The sequence below is a fragment of the Aspergillus fischeri genome, genomic scaffold (assembly GCF_000149645.3).
Source record: "Aspergillus fischeri NRRL 181 1099437636245 genomic scaffold, whole genome shotgun sequence".
Classification (NCBI taxonomy): domain Eukaryota; kingdom Fungi; phylum Ascomycota; class Eurotiomycetes; order Eurotiales; family Aspergillaceae; genus Aspergillus; species Aspergillus fischeri.
The window spans coordinates 822199-838518 of record NW_001509773.1 but is presented as its reverse complement, the minus strand read 5'-3'; the positions used below and the strand labels follow the sequence as shown (position 1 = coordinate 838518).

General features: G+C 50.8%; 7 protein-coding genes across 7 annotated transcripts, besides 2 other annotated features; 3 read left to right on the top strand and 4 right to left on the bottom strand.

Moving 5' to 3' along the window:
• Positions 1-286: 286 nt before the first annotated feature.
• Positions 287-1564, top strand: NFIA_104390 (D-mandelate dehydrogenase-like dehydrogenase; the record flags this gene model as incomplete). Its single annotated transcript, XM_001266847.1, has 5 exons — positions 287-339; positions 407-621; positions 678-1087; positions 1158-1397; positions 1466-1564. 5 exons carry the CDS (start codon positions 287-289, stop codon positions 1562-1564), a joined length of 1017 nt encoding a protein of 338 aa, XP_001266848.1.
• A 527-nt stretch (positions 1565-2091) lies between these two features.
• On the bottom strand, positions 2092-4763 carry NFIA_104380 (putative C6 finger domain protein; the record flags this gene model as incomplete). Its single annotated transcript, XM_001266846.1, has 3 exons — positions 2092-2978; positions 3025-3439; positions 3735-4763. The coding sequence occupies 3 exons, from the start codon at positions 4761-4763 to the stop codon at positions 2092-2094; spliced, it is 2331 nt and encodes a 776-aa protein (XP_001266847.1).
• Positions 4044-4178: a microsatellite.
• Positions 4764-6577: 1814 nt separating the features above from the next.
• On the bottom strand, positions 6578-7542 carry NFIA_104370 (putative formin binding protein; the record flags this gene model as incomplete). The annotated part of the gene is made up of 2 exons (XM_001266845.1): positions 6578-7429; positions 7519-7542. The coding sequence occupies 2 exons, from the start codon at positions 7540-7542 to the stop codon at positions 6578-6580; spliced, it is 876 nt and encodes a 291-aa protein (XP_001266846.1).
• Positions 7543-7899: 357 nt separating this feature from the next.
• NFIA_104360 (putative tubulin-specific chaperone) lies at positions 7900-9873 on the bottom strand (the record flags this gene model as incomplete). The annotated part of the gene is made up of 4 exons (XM_001266844.1): positions 7900-9003; positions 9066-9156; positions 9203-9647; positions 9702-9873. The coding sequence occupies 4 exons, from the start codon at positions 9871-9873 to the stop codon at positions 7900-7902; spliced, it is 1812 nt and encodes a 603-aa protein (XP_001266845.1).
• A 215-nt stretch (positions 9874-10088) lies between these two features.
• NFIA_104350 (spliceosome assembly protein PRP11) lies at positions 10089-10863 on the top strand (the record flags this gene model as incomplete). Its single annotated transcript, XM_001266843.1, has 2 exons — positions 10089-10100; positions 10159-10863. The coding sequence occupies 2 exons, from the start codon at positions 10089-10091 to the stop codon at positions 10861-10863; spliced, it is 717 nt and encodes a 238-aa protein (XP_001266844.1).
• A 652-nt stretch (positions 10864-11515) lies between these two features.
• On the bottom strand, positions 11516-13682 carry NFIA_104340 (serine/threonine protein kinase CBK1; the record flags this gene model as incomplete). The annotated part of the gene is made up of 4 exons (XM_001266842.1): positions 11516-11828; positions 11887-12363; positions 12471-12974; positions 13042-13682. 4 exons carry the CDS (start codon positions 13680-13682, stop codon positions 11516-11518), a joined length of 1935 nt encoding a protein of 644 aa, XP_001266843.1.
• Positions 13411-13445: a microsatellite.
• A 1107-nt stretch (positions 13683-14789) lies between the features above and the next one.
• On the top strand, positions 14790-16302 carry NFIA_104330 (Tim22-complex subunit TIM54; the record flags this gene model as incomplete). The annotated part of the gene is made up of 2 exons (XM_001266841.1): positions 14790-14886; positions 14942-16302. The coding sequence occupies 2 exons, from the start codon at positions 14790-14792 to the stop codon at positions 16300-16302; spliced, it is 1458 nt and encodes a 485-aa protein (XP_001266842.1).
• Between the last annotated feature and the right edge of the window lie 18 nt (positions 16303-16320).

Below are 16320 nucleotides of genomic sequence, written 5' to 3'. Positions count from 1 at the left end.
CTCCTTGGTCTTTTTCTTTATTCCTTCTCATCTCTGACGGCCTCTGACGATTGTGATATTCTTCTCTCAGACTCTTCTCTGTTGCTGTCAATTGTGCTCGTAGATATCGACGCAGCTGGCAGGCTGATATACTCTCGGACCTAGCTTGTCCGCCGACAGTCTCGCTCGGCATAATTCCAGGTGCGACGCTTTTCGCTAATAAGTGAGTCAAACTCGTCCTTATCTATCTTCAATTCTTCTTTGAAAAGATCCCTAGATTAACTTGAAGTCACACAGAAACCTCACAATGGGTTCCACCGGTACCAAACCCAAGGTCCTCCTACTTGGATCCATCGTCCAGTACGCACTAGCCTCTCTCCCTGTCTCTATCGATCACTCTTCTGACCCAGTCTCTCCTCCCATCCAGTGCACACAAGACATGGCAATCGCTATCCGAGATCGCACAACTGATCACTCCCACCGCCACAAACCGCGCAGAGTTCCTGCAGGAATGCCGCTCCGGCAAGCTGGACGGCGTCGTCGCCGCATACAGAACCTTCGACTCCGTCACCATCACCGGTTTCATCGATGAGGAAGTCGTCAACGCACTTCCCAGCTCAGTCAGCTTCCTAGCGCACTGCGGTAAGCTCGCCTCGCACTTCTCTACAATCGTATCCCAGTGATCTGACCCCCTCCAGGCGCCGGATACGACCAAGTCGACGTCCACGCCTGCAGCGCTCGCAATCCCCCCCTGCGCGTCTCCAACGTCCCCACAGCCGTGGACGACGCAACAGCCGACGTGAACATGTTCCTGATCATCGGTGCGCTGCGCAACTTCAACGCAGGCATGCAGGCCCTCCGCGAAGGGAAATGGCGCGGCCAACCCCTCCCCGCACTCGGCCACGACCCCGAGGGCAAGGTCCTCGGGATCCTGGGCATGGGGGGAATTGGGCGCAACCTCAAGAAGAAGGCCGAGGCGTTCGGCATGCGGGTCGTCTACCACAATCGCCGCCGGTTGAGCGAGGAGCTGGCCGCCGGAGCGGAGTATGTGACGTTCGATGAGCTGCTGGCCAAGAGCGACGTGATCAGTCTGAACTTGCCCCTGAATGTAAGCTATCTATTCTGCTTTGGCTGGAGCTTCTGCGGTTATGTAGACGTGATTCTAACCATTAGAGAAGAAACACACACGCCACATCATCAGCAAAGCCGAGTTCGAGAAGATGAAGGATGGCGTCGTCATTGTCAACACGGCGCGAGGCGCAGTCATGGACGAAGAGGCCCTCGTCCAGGCCCTCGATAGCGGCAAGGTCTACTCTGCCGGCTTGGATGTCTTCGAGGAGGAGCCCAAGGTTCACCCGGGCCTTATCCGGAACCCCAATGTTCTTCTCATTCCGCACATGGGCACATGGACCGTTGAGGTGAGACTCAGTCTACAGCAGCGAAGTCAACATGGCAGACATATACTAATCCGATTGATTTCTGATAGACTCAGACGGCTATGGAAGAGTGGGCTATCGAAAATGTACGGCTTGCAATCGAAACAGGGAAGCTGAAGAGTCCTGTCCCTGAGCAAGCCGACCTTTGAATGAGAACATCACGAGCATTTTGCACTATGCCAACCATAATTTGGCTAAATGTACTTATTTCTCATTATTGATATGTACATGATTTTTGATGATAGAGTAGATCATTGGATACACTTGTCACTGTGTGTTAAAAATGCACACATCAAATCGATCGCTGTAATTCTTCGATCAACGGACGTGTATCCCTCGAGGTTCTAGTCGTCCATATGTAGGACACCTCGAAGCGAAGCATGCTAGAGCCAAACCCTCAACCAAGTCTTGATTCGAAATGATAAGCAGCCAGAACGCCGTGATGCTGCCATTCCCTAGCTTCTGAGAGAATTGAGAACCGAGAAAAACTCCAATGCCATGAAAGCTTTCGCTGAGCCGATTGGACAAGGTGCGTGAAAAACCGAAGAGGAATGTGAACCCGTACATGTAGGGAATGAAGAAAGAAAAGAAAAAGAAGTCAATGGCCGGATATCACCAACCGTAAGGAGATGTCACCAATGCCGCAATGCCAGCAAAGTTAATGCAGAGTCGAAAACTACTCCCGGGAAACGTACCAGGACCGCACAACCATGCCGCAAATGCGCTTAACGACCTGGGTGGTGCCCTTGCCGCTGGCTTCTTGCTCAAGGAATTTCTGCGCTACATATAGCTTGGCTCCCGCATCCTTTTCGTTGGTGGTGACATGCTGAGGGAGGCTGTGCGGGAAGTCTGCCCAGCGCTGTCCAATGTGGCGGGCAATAGCAATGGAATAAATCACATCGCGATTCTCATAGGTGTCCAATAGCGTTCTGCAACGAGCCAGAGTATCATCAATTTCTTTTGCAGAGCTAGCTTCGTTGTCGTGGAGAGTCAAGAAGTGACCGATCGAACTCCAAAAGTCCAATGCTCTTCGCATCAGTTGATCAGGAAGAGTGGGTGGATCAGCTGCCGGTTCTGGAACTGGCCATTGGGCCAGTGGGTTTCTCTCCATATGCTCGCCAGTTATCAGAGCTTCAATCACATCCAGCCTGGACGCGGTAGCCAACAGCTCGAAATCCTTTCCATGGCTGCCGTTCGACACATTCATCACATGACGGCACAATGTCATGGTACTCCAAACGACGGATGCCTCAAAGCTCTCCAGCTGTGCAACGACGTTGGGATCGCTGAGGTTCCGATCGTTAAATGCATCAATAAGAGCAGAGTACTCGGCCATCAGCTGCGCATTCGCCAACAAGTGGCCGAGAGCTTTCTCCGAAAACCAGCGAGTCTCAAAAAATCTATCAATGGCGGGAGCGTATGTAGCGAGGAACACGGCCTTAATTTCTTCGAGACGGTTCGGGGGGAGAGATGTGATAGGATGAGGGGGCGGAGGAGGAATGCCTCTCAGCGCCAGTAGATCGCTAATCTGAACTCGTTTCACTGCTTCTGGGTGAGTATGTACTAGAATGTAATATCAAGGGATGAATACCGCACGAGAAGGACGTACCTTTGTAGCTGGAAGTTTCCGACGGAGTGACAGCGGCATTTGTCGCATTGAGGGTCGGCTGCAGTCCTCCCTGGGTGACATTCTGGGTGCTGGCCATATTAGTAGAGTTGTTTCCCCCCAACGAAGGGTCAGCGGAAGAAGCGCCGTAGTCGTATTGTTGGTCGGTGGATGTAGATGGCGATTCTGAATGAAGAGAGGGAGCGAAAGGCTGGGATGCCGCAGGCACGTAACCAGGGGGCGCCGAGGGATAGGAAGGCGTTGGATCCTGTGGATTGACGACGAGTGAAGGAGCAGGATTGGGAGCAGGTTGAATTGCAGAGGGTGTCGACGCCTGCGGTCTAAAGACAGGGTCGTAACCTAAACATTCACGCTTGCTCTTGACGCAATTTCTGCAAACAGGGTGTCCTTCGTCACACTAAAGAGTAACACCAATGCTCCGTCAGCCACTTCTAACCAATATCAAATAACCAAGGAATCGATTGAAAACACGAAAAAAAAAAAAAAAAGTGGCTGTTGAGGCGGAAGAAAAACAGTGGGCGATAGGGAGAGCGGGGTTCTTTGCAGGTGGGCAGCACAAGCGAAGCGATAACTTTGCTTGCCCGCCCGCGATCCCCGCACACGATGATCGCCCTCGCTTCGGAATGTACCCAAAACAACAAGGGCTGGAGGTCCATGCCATTGAGATTTCTCATACTTCACGAATTACATACCTTGATTCTGCGCTTTCGGCACGTTAGACATCCGGTCTTCGTTCTCCGCTTAACTTCCTTCTTATGCCTTCCGCCAGAGAGCATTTTGTTCGAGTCGCCAGGGAGCTGGTAGCGCATCTGCGCGTTCGAATTCATACCCATTTGTGATACATTGGAGGGATATCCTGTCATATATTGGCCTACAGAAGCCATTGGGGGCATGTTCGAGGGCATGGGTGACCCAATGGGAGCCTGAGGAATATGGGATGGCTGTGGCGGAGCGTTCATCTGCGATGATGCGGGTTGATGATTCTGGTACACATCATGATTCTGTTGCTGGTATTGCTGATGTGTTGGCTGAGAATGCTGCGGCTGCGGCTGCGCATACTGTTGCGACGACTGATGCTGCTGCTGATAGTGCAAATCTTGTTGTTGTTGCGGTGGCGACGCCTGATGCGGCTGTTGAGCGGGTTGCGATTGATACGTCCCATTCGAATATTGATAGGGTGCCGTTTCAGCGGAAGCGTAGCCTGACTGGTGGGATGTGAGATGCTCAGATGCCCCGGATACCATGCCAGTCGACTCTGAAGCAGCAGGTTCTGGGTTGGATGCTCGTGTACCTGAAAGCAAGAAATTGGCCTCTGCAGCAGGCAAAGTCGTGTCAAGTGGTGGAAGAGATGTATCGATTGGAGGCAAAGATGGCACGTTCGAGTCCAGTGGTGGCAGTGTAGAATCCAGGCTAGGTAAAGACGTATCCATTGGGGGCAGAGTCGTGTCGACGGCCGGCATGGACTTGTCAATTGGAGGAAGCGACGTGTCGAAGGCTGGTAGTGCTTGTACCGGAGCAGAGCTGCTGGTCTCCGTAGGCTGTTCGGCCGCCGCTTGAGGAGTTTGTTCGGGCATTGGCTGAGGTGTGGTCTCAGGGGCATTTTCTGCAGGAGGCCTGGGTGTCTGATCCGGAACCGTCTCGGCAGCGGGCTGTTCGGTCGATGAAGCTGCTTGTTTGGGCGATTCCCCAGGCCCGTTCGCCGATTCTGCTGTTTCCGCCATGGGTGCTGGCGAGAATAGGGTTCTGCGCGGAACGGAGCTTTCGGAAGGCAAAAGCGGGCGAACTCGATGCAACGGGTGATGTACGACGTCGCAGCTTAGCAGACACGCCTATCCGCGGTTCTGTGACTTCGTACAGTGGCCTGAATGTTTGGTGCCGGCTTGCATCTATTCCTGCGGTCTTTCGGCCAATGCGACGTTAGTATCGAGAACACGCAAATAGGCTAGAATACAAAGGATTGAGCGTTTAGAAATCACAGTAGTGCTCTTCTGAACGGGGATGATTGGAACAAAAAATGAGGGTTTTGGCTGGTCAATCTTGTTGGCGCATTCTCTGATTGCCATGGGCTGTTATCTCAAGAGGCCCGCTCGCGCAATGCAAAAGAAGCATTTGTGGCTGAATAACAGAAATATTTCCCACAATAGATCTGGACACTTGTGCAGTACTCGAGACTCGCCGAGTACGGGACCTCGAGGGTGACAAGGCATGGGTTTGGAATGTTGCCGGGCGAGGCTGTCATGATCTTTCTCCGCTCGGACAAAGCGTAAAGCGGCCGCAAAACAAGCAACATCGCAACGAGTTTCAACAAGCAAATGTCGCTTCTTGACATAACGAGTACAAAGTTCAATAGCTCATGAAGCTTCAGAAATAAAAGACATATCGCAAGCTAGCAGATTGCGCCCGGAAAAGGAACAGAGAGGTCCCGTCTGGGTTACTTACCAAGTACTACTACTGGTCCAGATAAGCGAAAAGAAGCGAGAGTAGCCAGCCGAGTCAATAATATTCCACCAGATCTCTCGATTTGATCATGAAAACCTCCGCATTAAGTGTGGGGAGAATGGTTTGCAATGAGGTCGTTGCGCGTCAAGAAGATCTTCTGGTGTGAGCTCCGGAACAACACTAGAAGAAGCCCCGGACTTTGTCTACGAGAGGAAAAGAAAAAAGAAAAGGGAGGGAAAAAAAAATAGCAGTGGCGAGAATCACTCAACACCGCAGATATGGCAGAAGTATCTAATCCTCACTGATAAAATAGCTTCACACCTGCCATTCACTTCCTCTGTGATTAACATTTTTTTATCCAAAAATATCTCCTTCAAATTTCATATCACTCTATATCTTCAATTCTAGCACCATGTCTTTATTCCTCTCATTTTAAGTAGGCATACTTATACACTTATTATGGCTTGGTCATTCACGTCAATACAATCTTAGCTGGTATTAACCATCAGTAAGACCATAGACTATCATCTGACAATCAAAGCTTGAGCTGGCTTAGTATATTACTCTTCTCGCCGTGGGTCTCTTTTTCAACGAGATTGTTTCGTATGCATGCTATTGTAGATTGCACGCCAAAGAAACATGTGGATGTCACCAACGAGTCGCATAGCATATGGGACTCTTTTGATGAGCTGCAAGTGATGTTTACATACGTAAGAACTGATCACTCTCCGTCCACCATATGTGCTCCAACGTCTCTCTGCCAATCTAAGGCGGAATAATATCCGAGAACCCGCATAAGCTGGAATCGGTACACTCGATCTGGATATAGGCTAACGCAAGACCAGACTAGGCTTTCCGCGCAAGCAAATCGAAAATCCAGATCTTATATGAGCTGAGTTGCTTCAGCGACGGACGATTGGAGGCCAGAGGCATCATCCTGGTTTTCCGACACTGGAGCGCAGTGAGATGAGAACCCATAATCGCTTCATTGGAACACCGGCAGGCGAGGCATATTGGACCATGTGCAACCATAACGCATCGTTCGTACATTTATGCGCATGGTAGATGATAGATATCCCGCGGCTGCACAATTCGACTATTTCCTCAGAACCTTCGGCTTGCGCTTCTTGAAAACAACTCCTGTAGCTGCCGCCTCCTCTTCCTGCTTCACCGCTGGGGTATCTGTTGTAGCAAACTGCGCCGCTTCTTTATCCTCAGGCTTGACTGATGGTAGTTCTGACTCCCGTGCCGCAGCCTGTTCCGTATCGTTGCTTGGTGTAGCACCCTCTTTGCTAGCCTTCTCTTTCGACTCTCCATCCGGCGTCGACAATTTGACCTTCTTTACATCCTTGGTAGAATCAATAAGGGCATCCAGGTCTGCATCGCTCTGCGCCCCAGGATACTGCCGAGTCCTCGAGCCCCAACCCTGACTCACAAATCTCTCAGCCTCCTGTCGCGCCTCCTGCTCCTCCTCATCGCCTTCCATCTTGCGTTTCCGAACGCCGATAGAGCTACCAGGCTTTCCTTCCTCTGTATCGTCATCTGGTCGGATAACCCGTTCGGATACCGTCTGCCATTCGCCAGCGAGCGCGAGTTCACCACGGTATTCGTCTGGGATAGCAATTCCCATCTCTGCCAGCTGCGCTATCTGCTTCTTTCTCTCTTCCAGGGACACAGGTCGTTCTGCTGGTGGAGGGGCAGCCGGGGCGCGTTTCCAAGGTGTTGCGCCGCTGTCCTTTGCGCCTGGTTTTCCTGCGACCGTTTGCCTTAATCGCTCGACTTCGTCCTTCGCCTTCTGAGTCTCTCTTTGCTTCCGCTCATTTTCCCGGTGGATATCTCGTAGAAAGCGCTTAAGGTTTCCCTGGTGTTTGGCACTCGCTTCATGCTGGGTTTTCTCGAAGGGTGTATCCCGAATGAATATCTTGCATTGTTTGCACCAGAATCGGGGCTAGATTATTGCTGTCAGTTTGATGCTGGACTTCCCTCACGTAAAGATTACCTCGAGGAAATCTCCGGAGCTGAATGAAGGGCACTTACAGCTGATTTCCAGTATTCTGCCATGACGATGTCTGAGTGTTAAATGTGTTATGTGAAAGGGAAATGATATCACCGTTATCGCAAAACAGTTGCGGTGATAATCTGCCACCCAAAATCGACCTAGTCCTAAAACAGCAGTCAATGTTTCTCTCCAGCTTGAATGTACACCACACATATCATGTTGTCTAGGAATAATCAAAAGCTTCTAAATCCATTCTGGTAACAGAAGGTACAGGCGCTTGTGTAAGAGGTTTAATTTTCCTGTCGTTGTTGACTTCGTTGTATCCTAACGCACGAGTTGTGGTCAACTGTATATATTTCCCCACACCCGGACATTGTAAGTTAAGGTACTCCTTCACAACTCTTATGTCGCAATAGATGTCAGTTCGATGTTGCAACTTCTACTCTGATCCTTGCCTCAACAGTATCGGGTTGGAACCAAAAGCCTATGTCTCGCGTTGAATCCAGAAGCTCAACCTCTCGTCTGATGAACTTTGCATCCTCCGTTGCCGGTATGAACTTGTTGCTCTCTCCTAAACCAGTAGCTGTGGCTTCATCCTCATCACTATCCCAATCGTCTCCATCGTCCTTTTTCTCCTTATGAACAGGGTCCAACTCGTCGGTCTCCCAGACTAGTCGGCACTGGTAAGGCGGCAAATTGAACAGGCGGGAGGCGATAGCCTTGACTTGATATGTATCAAAGGATCTCGGGATCTTCTGAACTCGAATTTGTTCTTGGTTTGCACCGGAACCAATTGATGAGTGCAAGCGAAAAGCCAACTTCACTAGTCGGGCGGCAACAGAGCGCGGATTCACGGCAGCGCCTGCCAACTCGGCTCTCCTGATTGTGGGCGGGCCGTATTTGTCACAAAGCTCCTGATAGCGGGGATGTGTAGCAAGAATCTCGCGCTCTGCGCTTTCCGGATACGCGGATAGCTCCTTGCCAATGAGGGAAAGGTAATAGAGTTCGCCATTACTTCGGTCTTGGGCAGTTATCTTGCTGTAGTTGAGCGTTTGGATGGAAGCGAGTCGGGAGAGCGTTAGCATGTAGGCCTCGTCCACCGTCATTGGCTTCTCCGGTAGGTTTGTGACGTTCGACGGGGCAACAGGCTTGTCGTACAGGGGGTTGCCTGATATCCGCAAAGATTGCAGCCCAGGAAATACGTGTTGGAGTTCATTCACAAACAACCATGAATCGATGCAGTTTCTAGATAGGTCCACCGATTTGAGAATCTCCGAAAACTGAAGAGAGCTTCCTTCCATGCCAGGCGCATAGACCTTCTCGATGCGATTCTCTCTCAGCGAGAGGTGCTCGAGCTTGCTCAAAGAGGTCAGACATGCTAATGAGGATAGCGAAGAGATGTCATTGTTTTCCAGTGTCAAAGTCGTGATGGTACCCGTGATAGGTGTCGAGATCTGGGTAATCTGATTTGCGGAGGCAGATAGAGCAGAAAGTGATGGGAATTGATATGTCAAAGCTGAAATCTAAAGGGGACCAAAGGTCAGTCAGCTCGCTGGTAACCAAGCAGTAGCTTTGCGCAGCAAACCTCGTCCCATTCGAGTAGAGTCTCATCCAGGTGTAGTGTCGTGATACCCTCGAATACCAGACCTTCCTGGCGAGGACCCAGACGATTTCCTCTGCCAACCGTCAGCAGGCTTCTCATAGATGTACTGAATGACCAACATCAGCTTTAATGTCTTCAAGCGCTTCAGCTGTTGACATATGTTTGCAATGTCAACCCAGCTTTCCAGTAAGTTGTAACTCAGATCGAGATCAACGATCTTAGGACATGTCTGTTCTATCTCCTTGCAAGCCTCTGCAAGCTCATGTAGACTCGCTGTATGAGCGAGAACTCCTGCAATGCATAGGCGATCCAGGAGCACGATTTTCAATTCCTGGAGGTCTGCAAGTTTCTTCCGGATCTTGTCGAAGCCAACCTCTTCCACTACTTTGCCACTAAATTTGATGATGTCCCGCGCAGCAGAGGCTTCGCCTAAGTGTTGTCTTGCGAGTTCTTCTTGAAACTCAGAAGCATACTTGTGGCGCACTGCCTCAAGGAAGCCTCGAGGTCTGTCGGTCCGTCGCGAAGGGCGCACGAACGACCCAGCCGTGGGGTGTTTCCTTCTACCTTCCGTGCAAGTCAGTCAATCCGCTCTATCCAGTCTTGAAAGTACTTTCATACATGTAAAATATCTCACTCCGTTGTGTTCTCCAGAATGCTTTCCCCGCGTGGGGTCATCCCATTCCACTCCGAGCCACTCGTCGGTGGTGCCTTCAACTTTACCCATGTAACGAACTGTGCATAGATCCCCATTGTAGGATCGCCGTTGATTCAAATAGCATCCGACGCCCATCATTGAAACTATTAGTCATGCACCCCCGGACTTAAGTTCAAGAAGCTCTGGTGGTTGTGTTGATAGCTTCCCAAGCCCAATGAGAAGCCCGCGGCGGTGCTTACATAACTCAAATATATCGCGATCTCCGAATTTCCAGTCGAAGCTTATCGTTGCGCATCACCCGTTTTTGTCCACACCCTCAGTCCTCTGATTCTTAGTGGACGTGATTCAAGATGGATTACCAGGTGAGAATAAGTAGCATGTATATCCACTTTCTTTGGCATGGTCTGACCTCTCTTTTAGAACCGCGCAGGATCGAAGTTCGGTGGCGGTGGTGTTGCATCGCACTCCGCAACGAACGCAGACCGTCGCGAGCGTCTTCGCAAGCTCGCCCTCGAGACAATCGACCTCGACAAGGACCCCTACTTCTTCAAGAACCATGTCGGAAGCTTCGAATGCCGTCTCTGCTTGACCGTCCACCAGAACGATGGCTCATATCTGGCCCATACCCAGGGCCGCAAGCACCAGACAAACCTGGCCAGACGTGCCGCGCGGGAGCAGCGCGAGGGCAAAAATCAAGATCCGGCGATGTTGCCCGGCGCGATGGGTGTGCAGGTTAAGAAACAGGCTATCAAGATCGGACGACCCGGTTACAAGATTACCAAGATCAGAGATCCCTTGACGAGACAGCTCGGTTTGCTGTTCCAGTTACAGTATCAGGAGATTGCGCCTGGGGTCAAGCCCCGAGTACGGTTTATGTCTGCCTTCGAGCAGAAGGTAGAGGAGCCGCCCGACAAGAACTTTCAGTATCTCGTTGTCGCTGCCGAGCCATATCAGACGTGTGGTTTCAAATTGCAGGCCAGGGAGATCGACCGCAGAGAGGGTCGCTATTGGACCTGGTTTGATGAGGACAGCAAGGAGTTTTGGATTCAGATCATGTTCAAAACCGAGCGAGAAGAGAGATTTAGTGGTGTTCCGGGTCTGGCACCAATGGGACCCAAAACTTAATGAAGGGGGCGTTGAAGGAGTGCGGGTGCTTTTCTGAGCAAATCTAACGGCATGTACTATTCGACTGGGGCTTTCTTTTGGGCGTTATTGTTGGATTTTCCTCGCATTGTGAATCGATTAGTTTTCGGAATGGGGACATTTTCCCGCGAATACACTTTTAGAAAACCATTCTCTTTCATTGGGCTACTTTCTACGTGGCATAGCTTATCTACTTTCTGTTTACAAGATTGTGCTATTTCACAGATGCATTTTCATCGTGGATACATTGAGGCGCGGTGAGCGCCATATGTACGGCCTAGCTAAAAGACAAAACAGCCAGTCAAACCATGGTCTGTACGCTTCAGAGTATGAAAGAAATTTGACGACCAACAAACAATGCACTCGTATGTAGTTCTCTGCTGCTAGATACACTCTATACCCAGCAGTTGTCGTCTTGCGACAGAAAATGCATATGAAACCGAATATGCTCAGGTCATTATCACAAGGGGAAATCAAATGCGCTATATGCTCATGATGAAGACCAATGGAACGAGTAAACCGTCTAAAATTGAACATCCACCGCTGCCAGGGTTTTCCGCGCAAGCCAGCCCGCTTTGAGAATCCCCGGTTCGGTTCATGCACAATTCACCCACTTGGAAGGCCAGCTTTAGGTTTAGTTCGCCTGGAAGGCATTGAACGCTTTGTATGTGTATCCAATGAATGGGAGACTCATCTCAGCCTCCTGCTCCTCTGGCATGGCACGGGCCTGAGCACGGTGGATAGCGCTGGTATCTTCCTGCGGAATCTCGTCGATGGGAAAGTACGAAACGTCGATGTTCGAGCTGAGCTTCGGCTCGAAGGGAGCGCGGATATTACGAAGTTGTTCCCACACCACTCCACGGAAGAATGGGTGGTTCTTGATTTGTGTAGCACCACCGAACTGGCCGCCTTCATTGCCGATACGGTGTTCCGCGTCGCATAGGAAGCTGCAAAGTATGATCAGCTTTCAAAGTCACAAAGCTGAAAACGGGAACTGGAACATACCTCCGTATCAACGATTCCGAATCGCGGGACAGCGTAAGTTCCTCGGGGAAATACAAGCATTCTCTCCAGTTGACGATCTTACGGTAGGTATCCGTGGTATCCTCGGCACAGAACGGGGGCCAACCCACAAGACATTCGAACATGATAGCACCAACAGACCACCAATCACAAAGATAGGTATATCCCTGACCATTGAAGATTTCGGGTGCAATGTAATCAGGTGTGCCGACTGTCGAATAAGCCATGGCCCGGCGGGATTTTCTCCAGGTGTTGATCTGCCCACGGTTCGAGACTGTCAGGTTTATCGCATCGTTGAAGTATCCAGAGTTGCGATTCTTATCCTTCGAAGTTGAGTTCTTCAGAAGATTCTGGTAGTATGAATTGTCGTGTGTTTTCTTGCCTCCAGTTGAGAGACCGAAATCAGTAAGCTTGACGTGACCACCTCGGTCAAGCAGAATGTTGTCAGGTTTGATGTCACTGAACGCGGCCGAGTTAGTATTTGTATAATATCATAGCTGGAGAATGCCCATGGCATAGAAGATGACTAGAAACCATAGTTTGCGTTGATTGTGGGAATAACTCACCGATGGAGGAAGCCAAGCTTGTGGACGGCCTCGATGGCCATTACGATTTCTGCCATATAGAATCGCGTGATATCCTCGGAGAAGATTTCATACTTGATGAGCATGGTCATCAGATCACCTCCAGGTAAGAACTCCATGAGCAGATAGAGATAGGCGCTGTCTTGAAAAGAGGCATGCAGCTTCACGAGCCACGGGTTGTCCTTGGAGTCCGCCAGAATGTCACGCTCAGCACGAACGTGAGCCAGCTGATCCTTCTTGAACATTTCCGTCTTGATCAAAGATTTGAGGGCATAGATTTTGCCATCGGTCTTCCGTTGCACGAGTTTGACTTCACCAAAGGCACCCTTTCCGATAATCTTGATGGTCTGAAAGTTGGCAGGTGTCTCCTTGGTCCGGAGGAATCGTAGGAAAGTTGACTCCTTTCTCGCAGCAATCTCGGCCTCCTGGCGCTTCTTTTCCTTGGGGATACTAGGGTCACGGATCATCTTGTCGAGCTCGGCAGAACTGTTCGAACGGAACGAAAGGCATTAGCAATTTCTCCCTGGCGACGTTAAATGCCTTCATCACTTACCGCATGTTACGATCGCGTGCCCGCTCAATGTTCTCATGGAAGAACACATTCACCAACTCTTTCGCCGCCTTGCCACGCTTATGAACGTTCTCAGAGTAGCGTTCGGGATACCGTTGAAGTTCTTCGTTCTCAGCCGGGGTCCGGGGACTCCGAGGCATAGGAGGGGCCAGATGGCCCGGTTGCTGTTGTCCGGGGGCAGAAGAACCAGCCGTGCGAGGTCTCTGAGCAGGAGAGGCAGCACGACCAAAGAAACCCGTGCGCGTCGAGTTCAGATCCTGGTTAGAGAACTGCTGGATAAGTCCATTTGTCCCATCGTTGGCATTGTAGGCCATCCGTGACTGATAGGTCGGCTGAGGGGACGCCAGATTGTGCTGTTGCTGTTGCTGCGGTTGCTGCTGCTGCTGGCCGTAAGGCGCCTGAGAATACTGGGGAGGATAAGGGTTGGCCATGAAGTATCCTCCTTGGTTGTAAGCCCCATTTTGAGCGTCGACATAATCCTGAGGACCCTGATTTTGGTATATCGGCTGAGGAAAAGCAGAGGGGGTTGTTGGGTATGCGCGGTTGTTGGCCGCTGCTGCGTTGTATCCATTGCGATCGTTGAACCCGAAATTCAGGTGGAGACGATTACTGTTAGGATCCATTTTGTGACACCCTTTTTCCTCGACTCAACTACCTCGACGTGACAGACGTTGGGGGAGTGGGATCGGAGGGTTGTCGATGTGAAGACAAAAAAGTTGACGATCCAAGGGGGAGGGGAAGGGCACGGGTCAATATTCAAAGGAGCGGTGGCTCAGGAGTAGTACGAGGAGCCCTTTTGGGGGAAGAGAGGGGGAGAAGCCGCACGTTGCTCCGTTCCTCCACGTTCAGGAGAAAAAGGACAAGAGATGATAGTATTATCTGAGTAAAGTCAAAGAATTCTTCAAACAAATATGTCTCTATTAAACGAGAAGAAGACTGAATATGAAGAAACAATGAGTGTCAGAGCCAAACAACCAAGAGGCTACTGTGTCTATCTAGTTTACCTGGTACACTCCAACTCTGCGCGATGTTTGGTTCGTTTTTGCGACTTTTGCGGAGTCCGGACTGTCGGGATACGGCAGCTGACAGAGACCAACTGTGCAAGACAGGGGCGGGTGTTGGCCTGGGGCAGTCAGGCACAAATCTAAGGACTGAAAGGGTTCCTGAGGCTCTTATACAATAAATAGTCCATATCTGCAACCTCGGATTTTGAACGATTTAACCACACTTCGATGCACATTAAGCTCGCCTTCGCAGATCAATAGGTACCTTGAACTACTAGGCCTTCAACCACTGACAATGAAAGGGCGTCGCTTTGACATCAAACAGTGGGACAAGACCTAGAAGCACGAACTAGAGGATGATCCAATAACGACAATATCGCTGAATTCGTCAAATACTTTAGATCAACTTTAGCATATCTATTATTGTATTGTCTGCAATCAACGTAGTCTGTTGTTTGGTACAGTCTTGATTATTTGTCTGGACAGTCACTGACTCTTGAACAATGCTCCAATATGCTTTCTATACCGCCCGGATAAACCTCGTCCCGTGCAGCTTGAAGGATCCCAAAGTTTTCTGGACTTATCTCGAGTCATGACCAGAAGCTACGCAGAGGATCTGCTCACTTTCTAAAGAAATTCCCTTTCTCGGGCTTGGCCCAATTCATGAAAATTGGAATTACTGACTCTCACACTTGCGCCCCATTACCTCCATCAACAGCTTGAGCCATGGCGGAGTCCTCCAGTTCCGCCGCTGCCTCGGGCCAGGCTCAAAATGCTTCGAAAGCTACGCCGAAGCCAGCCAATCCAGCATTCAGGATGCTAGGTAATTGCTGATCGGTCTCTTTCACTAATTTTAGCTGACATCAGTCGCTCTACAGGATTGCCCAACTTCCGTTTCAAGCTTCCATCTCGGAATTGGATGATCTTTTTCACCATCACCGGCTCACTTACGGCTGCCATCGTCTATGATCGTCGCGAAAGACGTCGTGTACAACAGAAGTGGTGTGACTTGGTCGCACACCTCTCCAAGGAGACCCTCCCCATCGAACAAACACGGCGGAAATTAACGGTATTTTTGTCCGCGCCGCCGGGCGACGGACTTCGCATTGCCCGTGAACATTTTAAGGAATATGTGAAGCCGATATTAGTCGCGGCAGCTCTAGACTACACAGTCATCGAAGGCAGAAGGGAGGGCGACGTGCGTGCAGCACTTGCGGAACGAATCCGCAAGCACCGAAGGAAGGCTGGTGAGCCAAGCTCGGTTGTCGAGGAAATCGGCAACGAAGACATCATCGCCGACGCGAGACAGAAGATCGGAGTCGTTGAAGAACCGGGTCCAAAGGGTGACCTAGTGATTGGGCGGCATACCTGGAAAGAATACATCCGGGGTCTTCACGAAGGTTGGCTTGGGCCCCTTGATCCTTCAAGTCCCCCAGCTGCACCTGTGGAAGGGCCGTCGGTACCTGTCGAAGGCTCAGAGACGCCTGCTGATGGCACGCCCGCTGAAGAAAACACTGAAAAGAAGGAGGAAGCGGAGAAAAAGGACGACAAACCCGCCAAGCCTAGTGGACCGACACCAGCATATATCTCTCCGGCCGAATATTCATCGCGGAGTCTTCCGCCCACCCTCCCACAGTCCTTGGAAAGCTCCGTCCCCATCCCTTTCCCACATTTGCTGGGTTTCTTGAATACACCAATCAGACTCTACCGTTACCTGAACCGACGCCATCTAGCCGATGAGATCGGACGGGAAGTCGCCGGCCTTGTCCTCGCCTCGTCCAGCAGACCATATCATGACAGTTCCTTCAGCTCCGACTCCGAACTGAGCGGTGCAAGTGTCGACGCCGGTGCTTCACCTTTCTCTTCACCCGATGACTTGATGCCTTCATCTTCCGCAAAGTACGAACAGCAAACCGTCCTCGAAAAAGAAGAGTCCGAATGGCACAAATCAGTGCACAAGCGAGACGAGGAAAACCCTGACAAGGAACGCGAGTGGATAGATGATATCGTCCTGGACCCACGCATTGCATCGCGGATGCAGCGCTCCCTTCTCTCCGCTGACGAAGAGGCGCGCTCACAACGCATTACTGAGGGCAAGGAATACATTCTCGGACAAGAAAGGCCCGCCCCTGTCTCCTTCTGGCAGCGGATGTGGATCAAGTATGGCTACGGGGAGGATGAAGAAACCATCAAGATGAAGCCCATCATTGGCAATCTTGATGGAGCGGATGGCGAATGAAGACGAGTCTTGTCATTG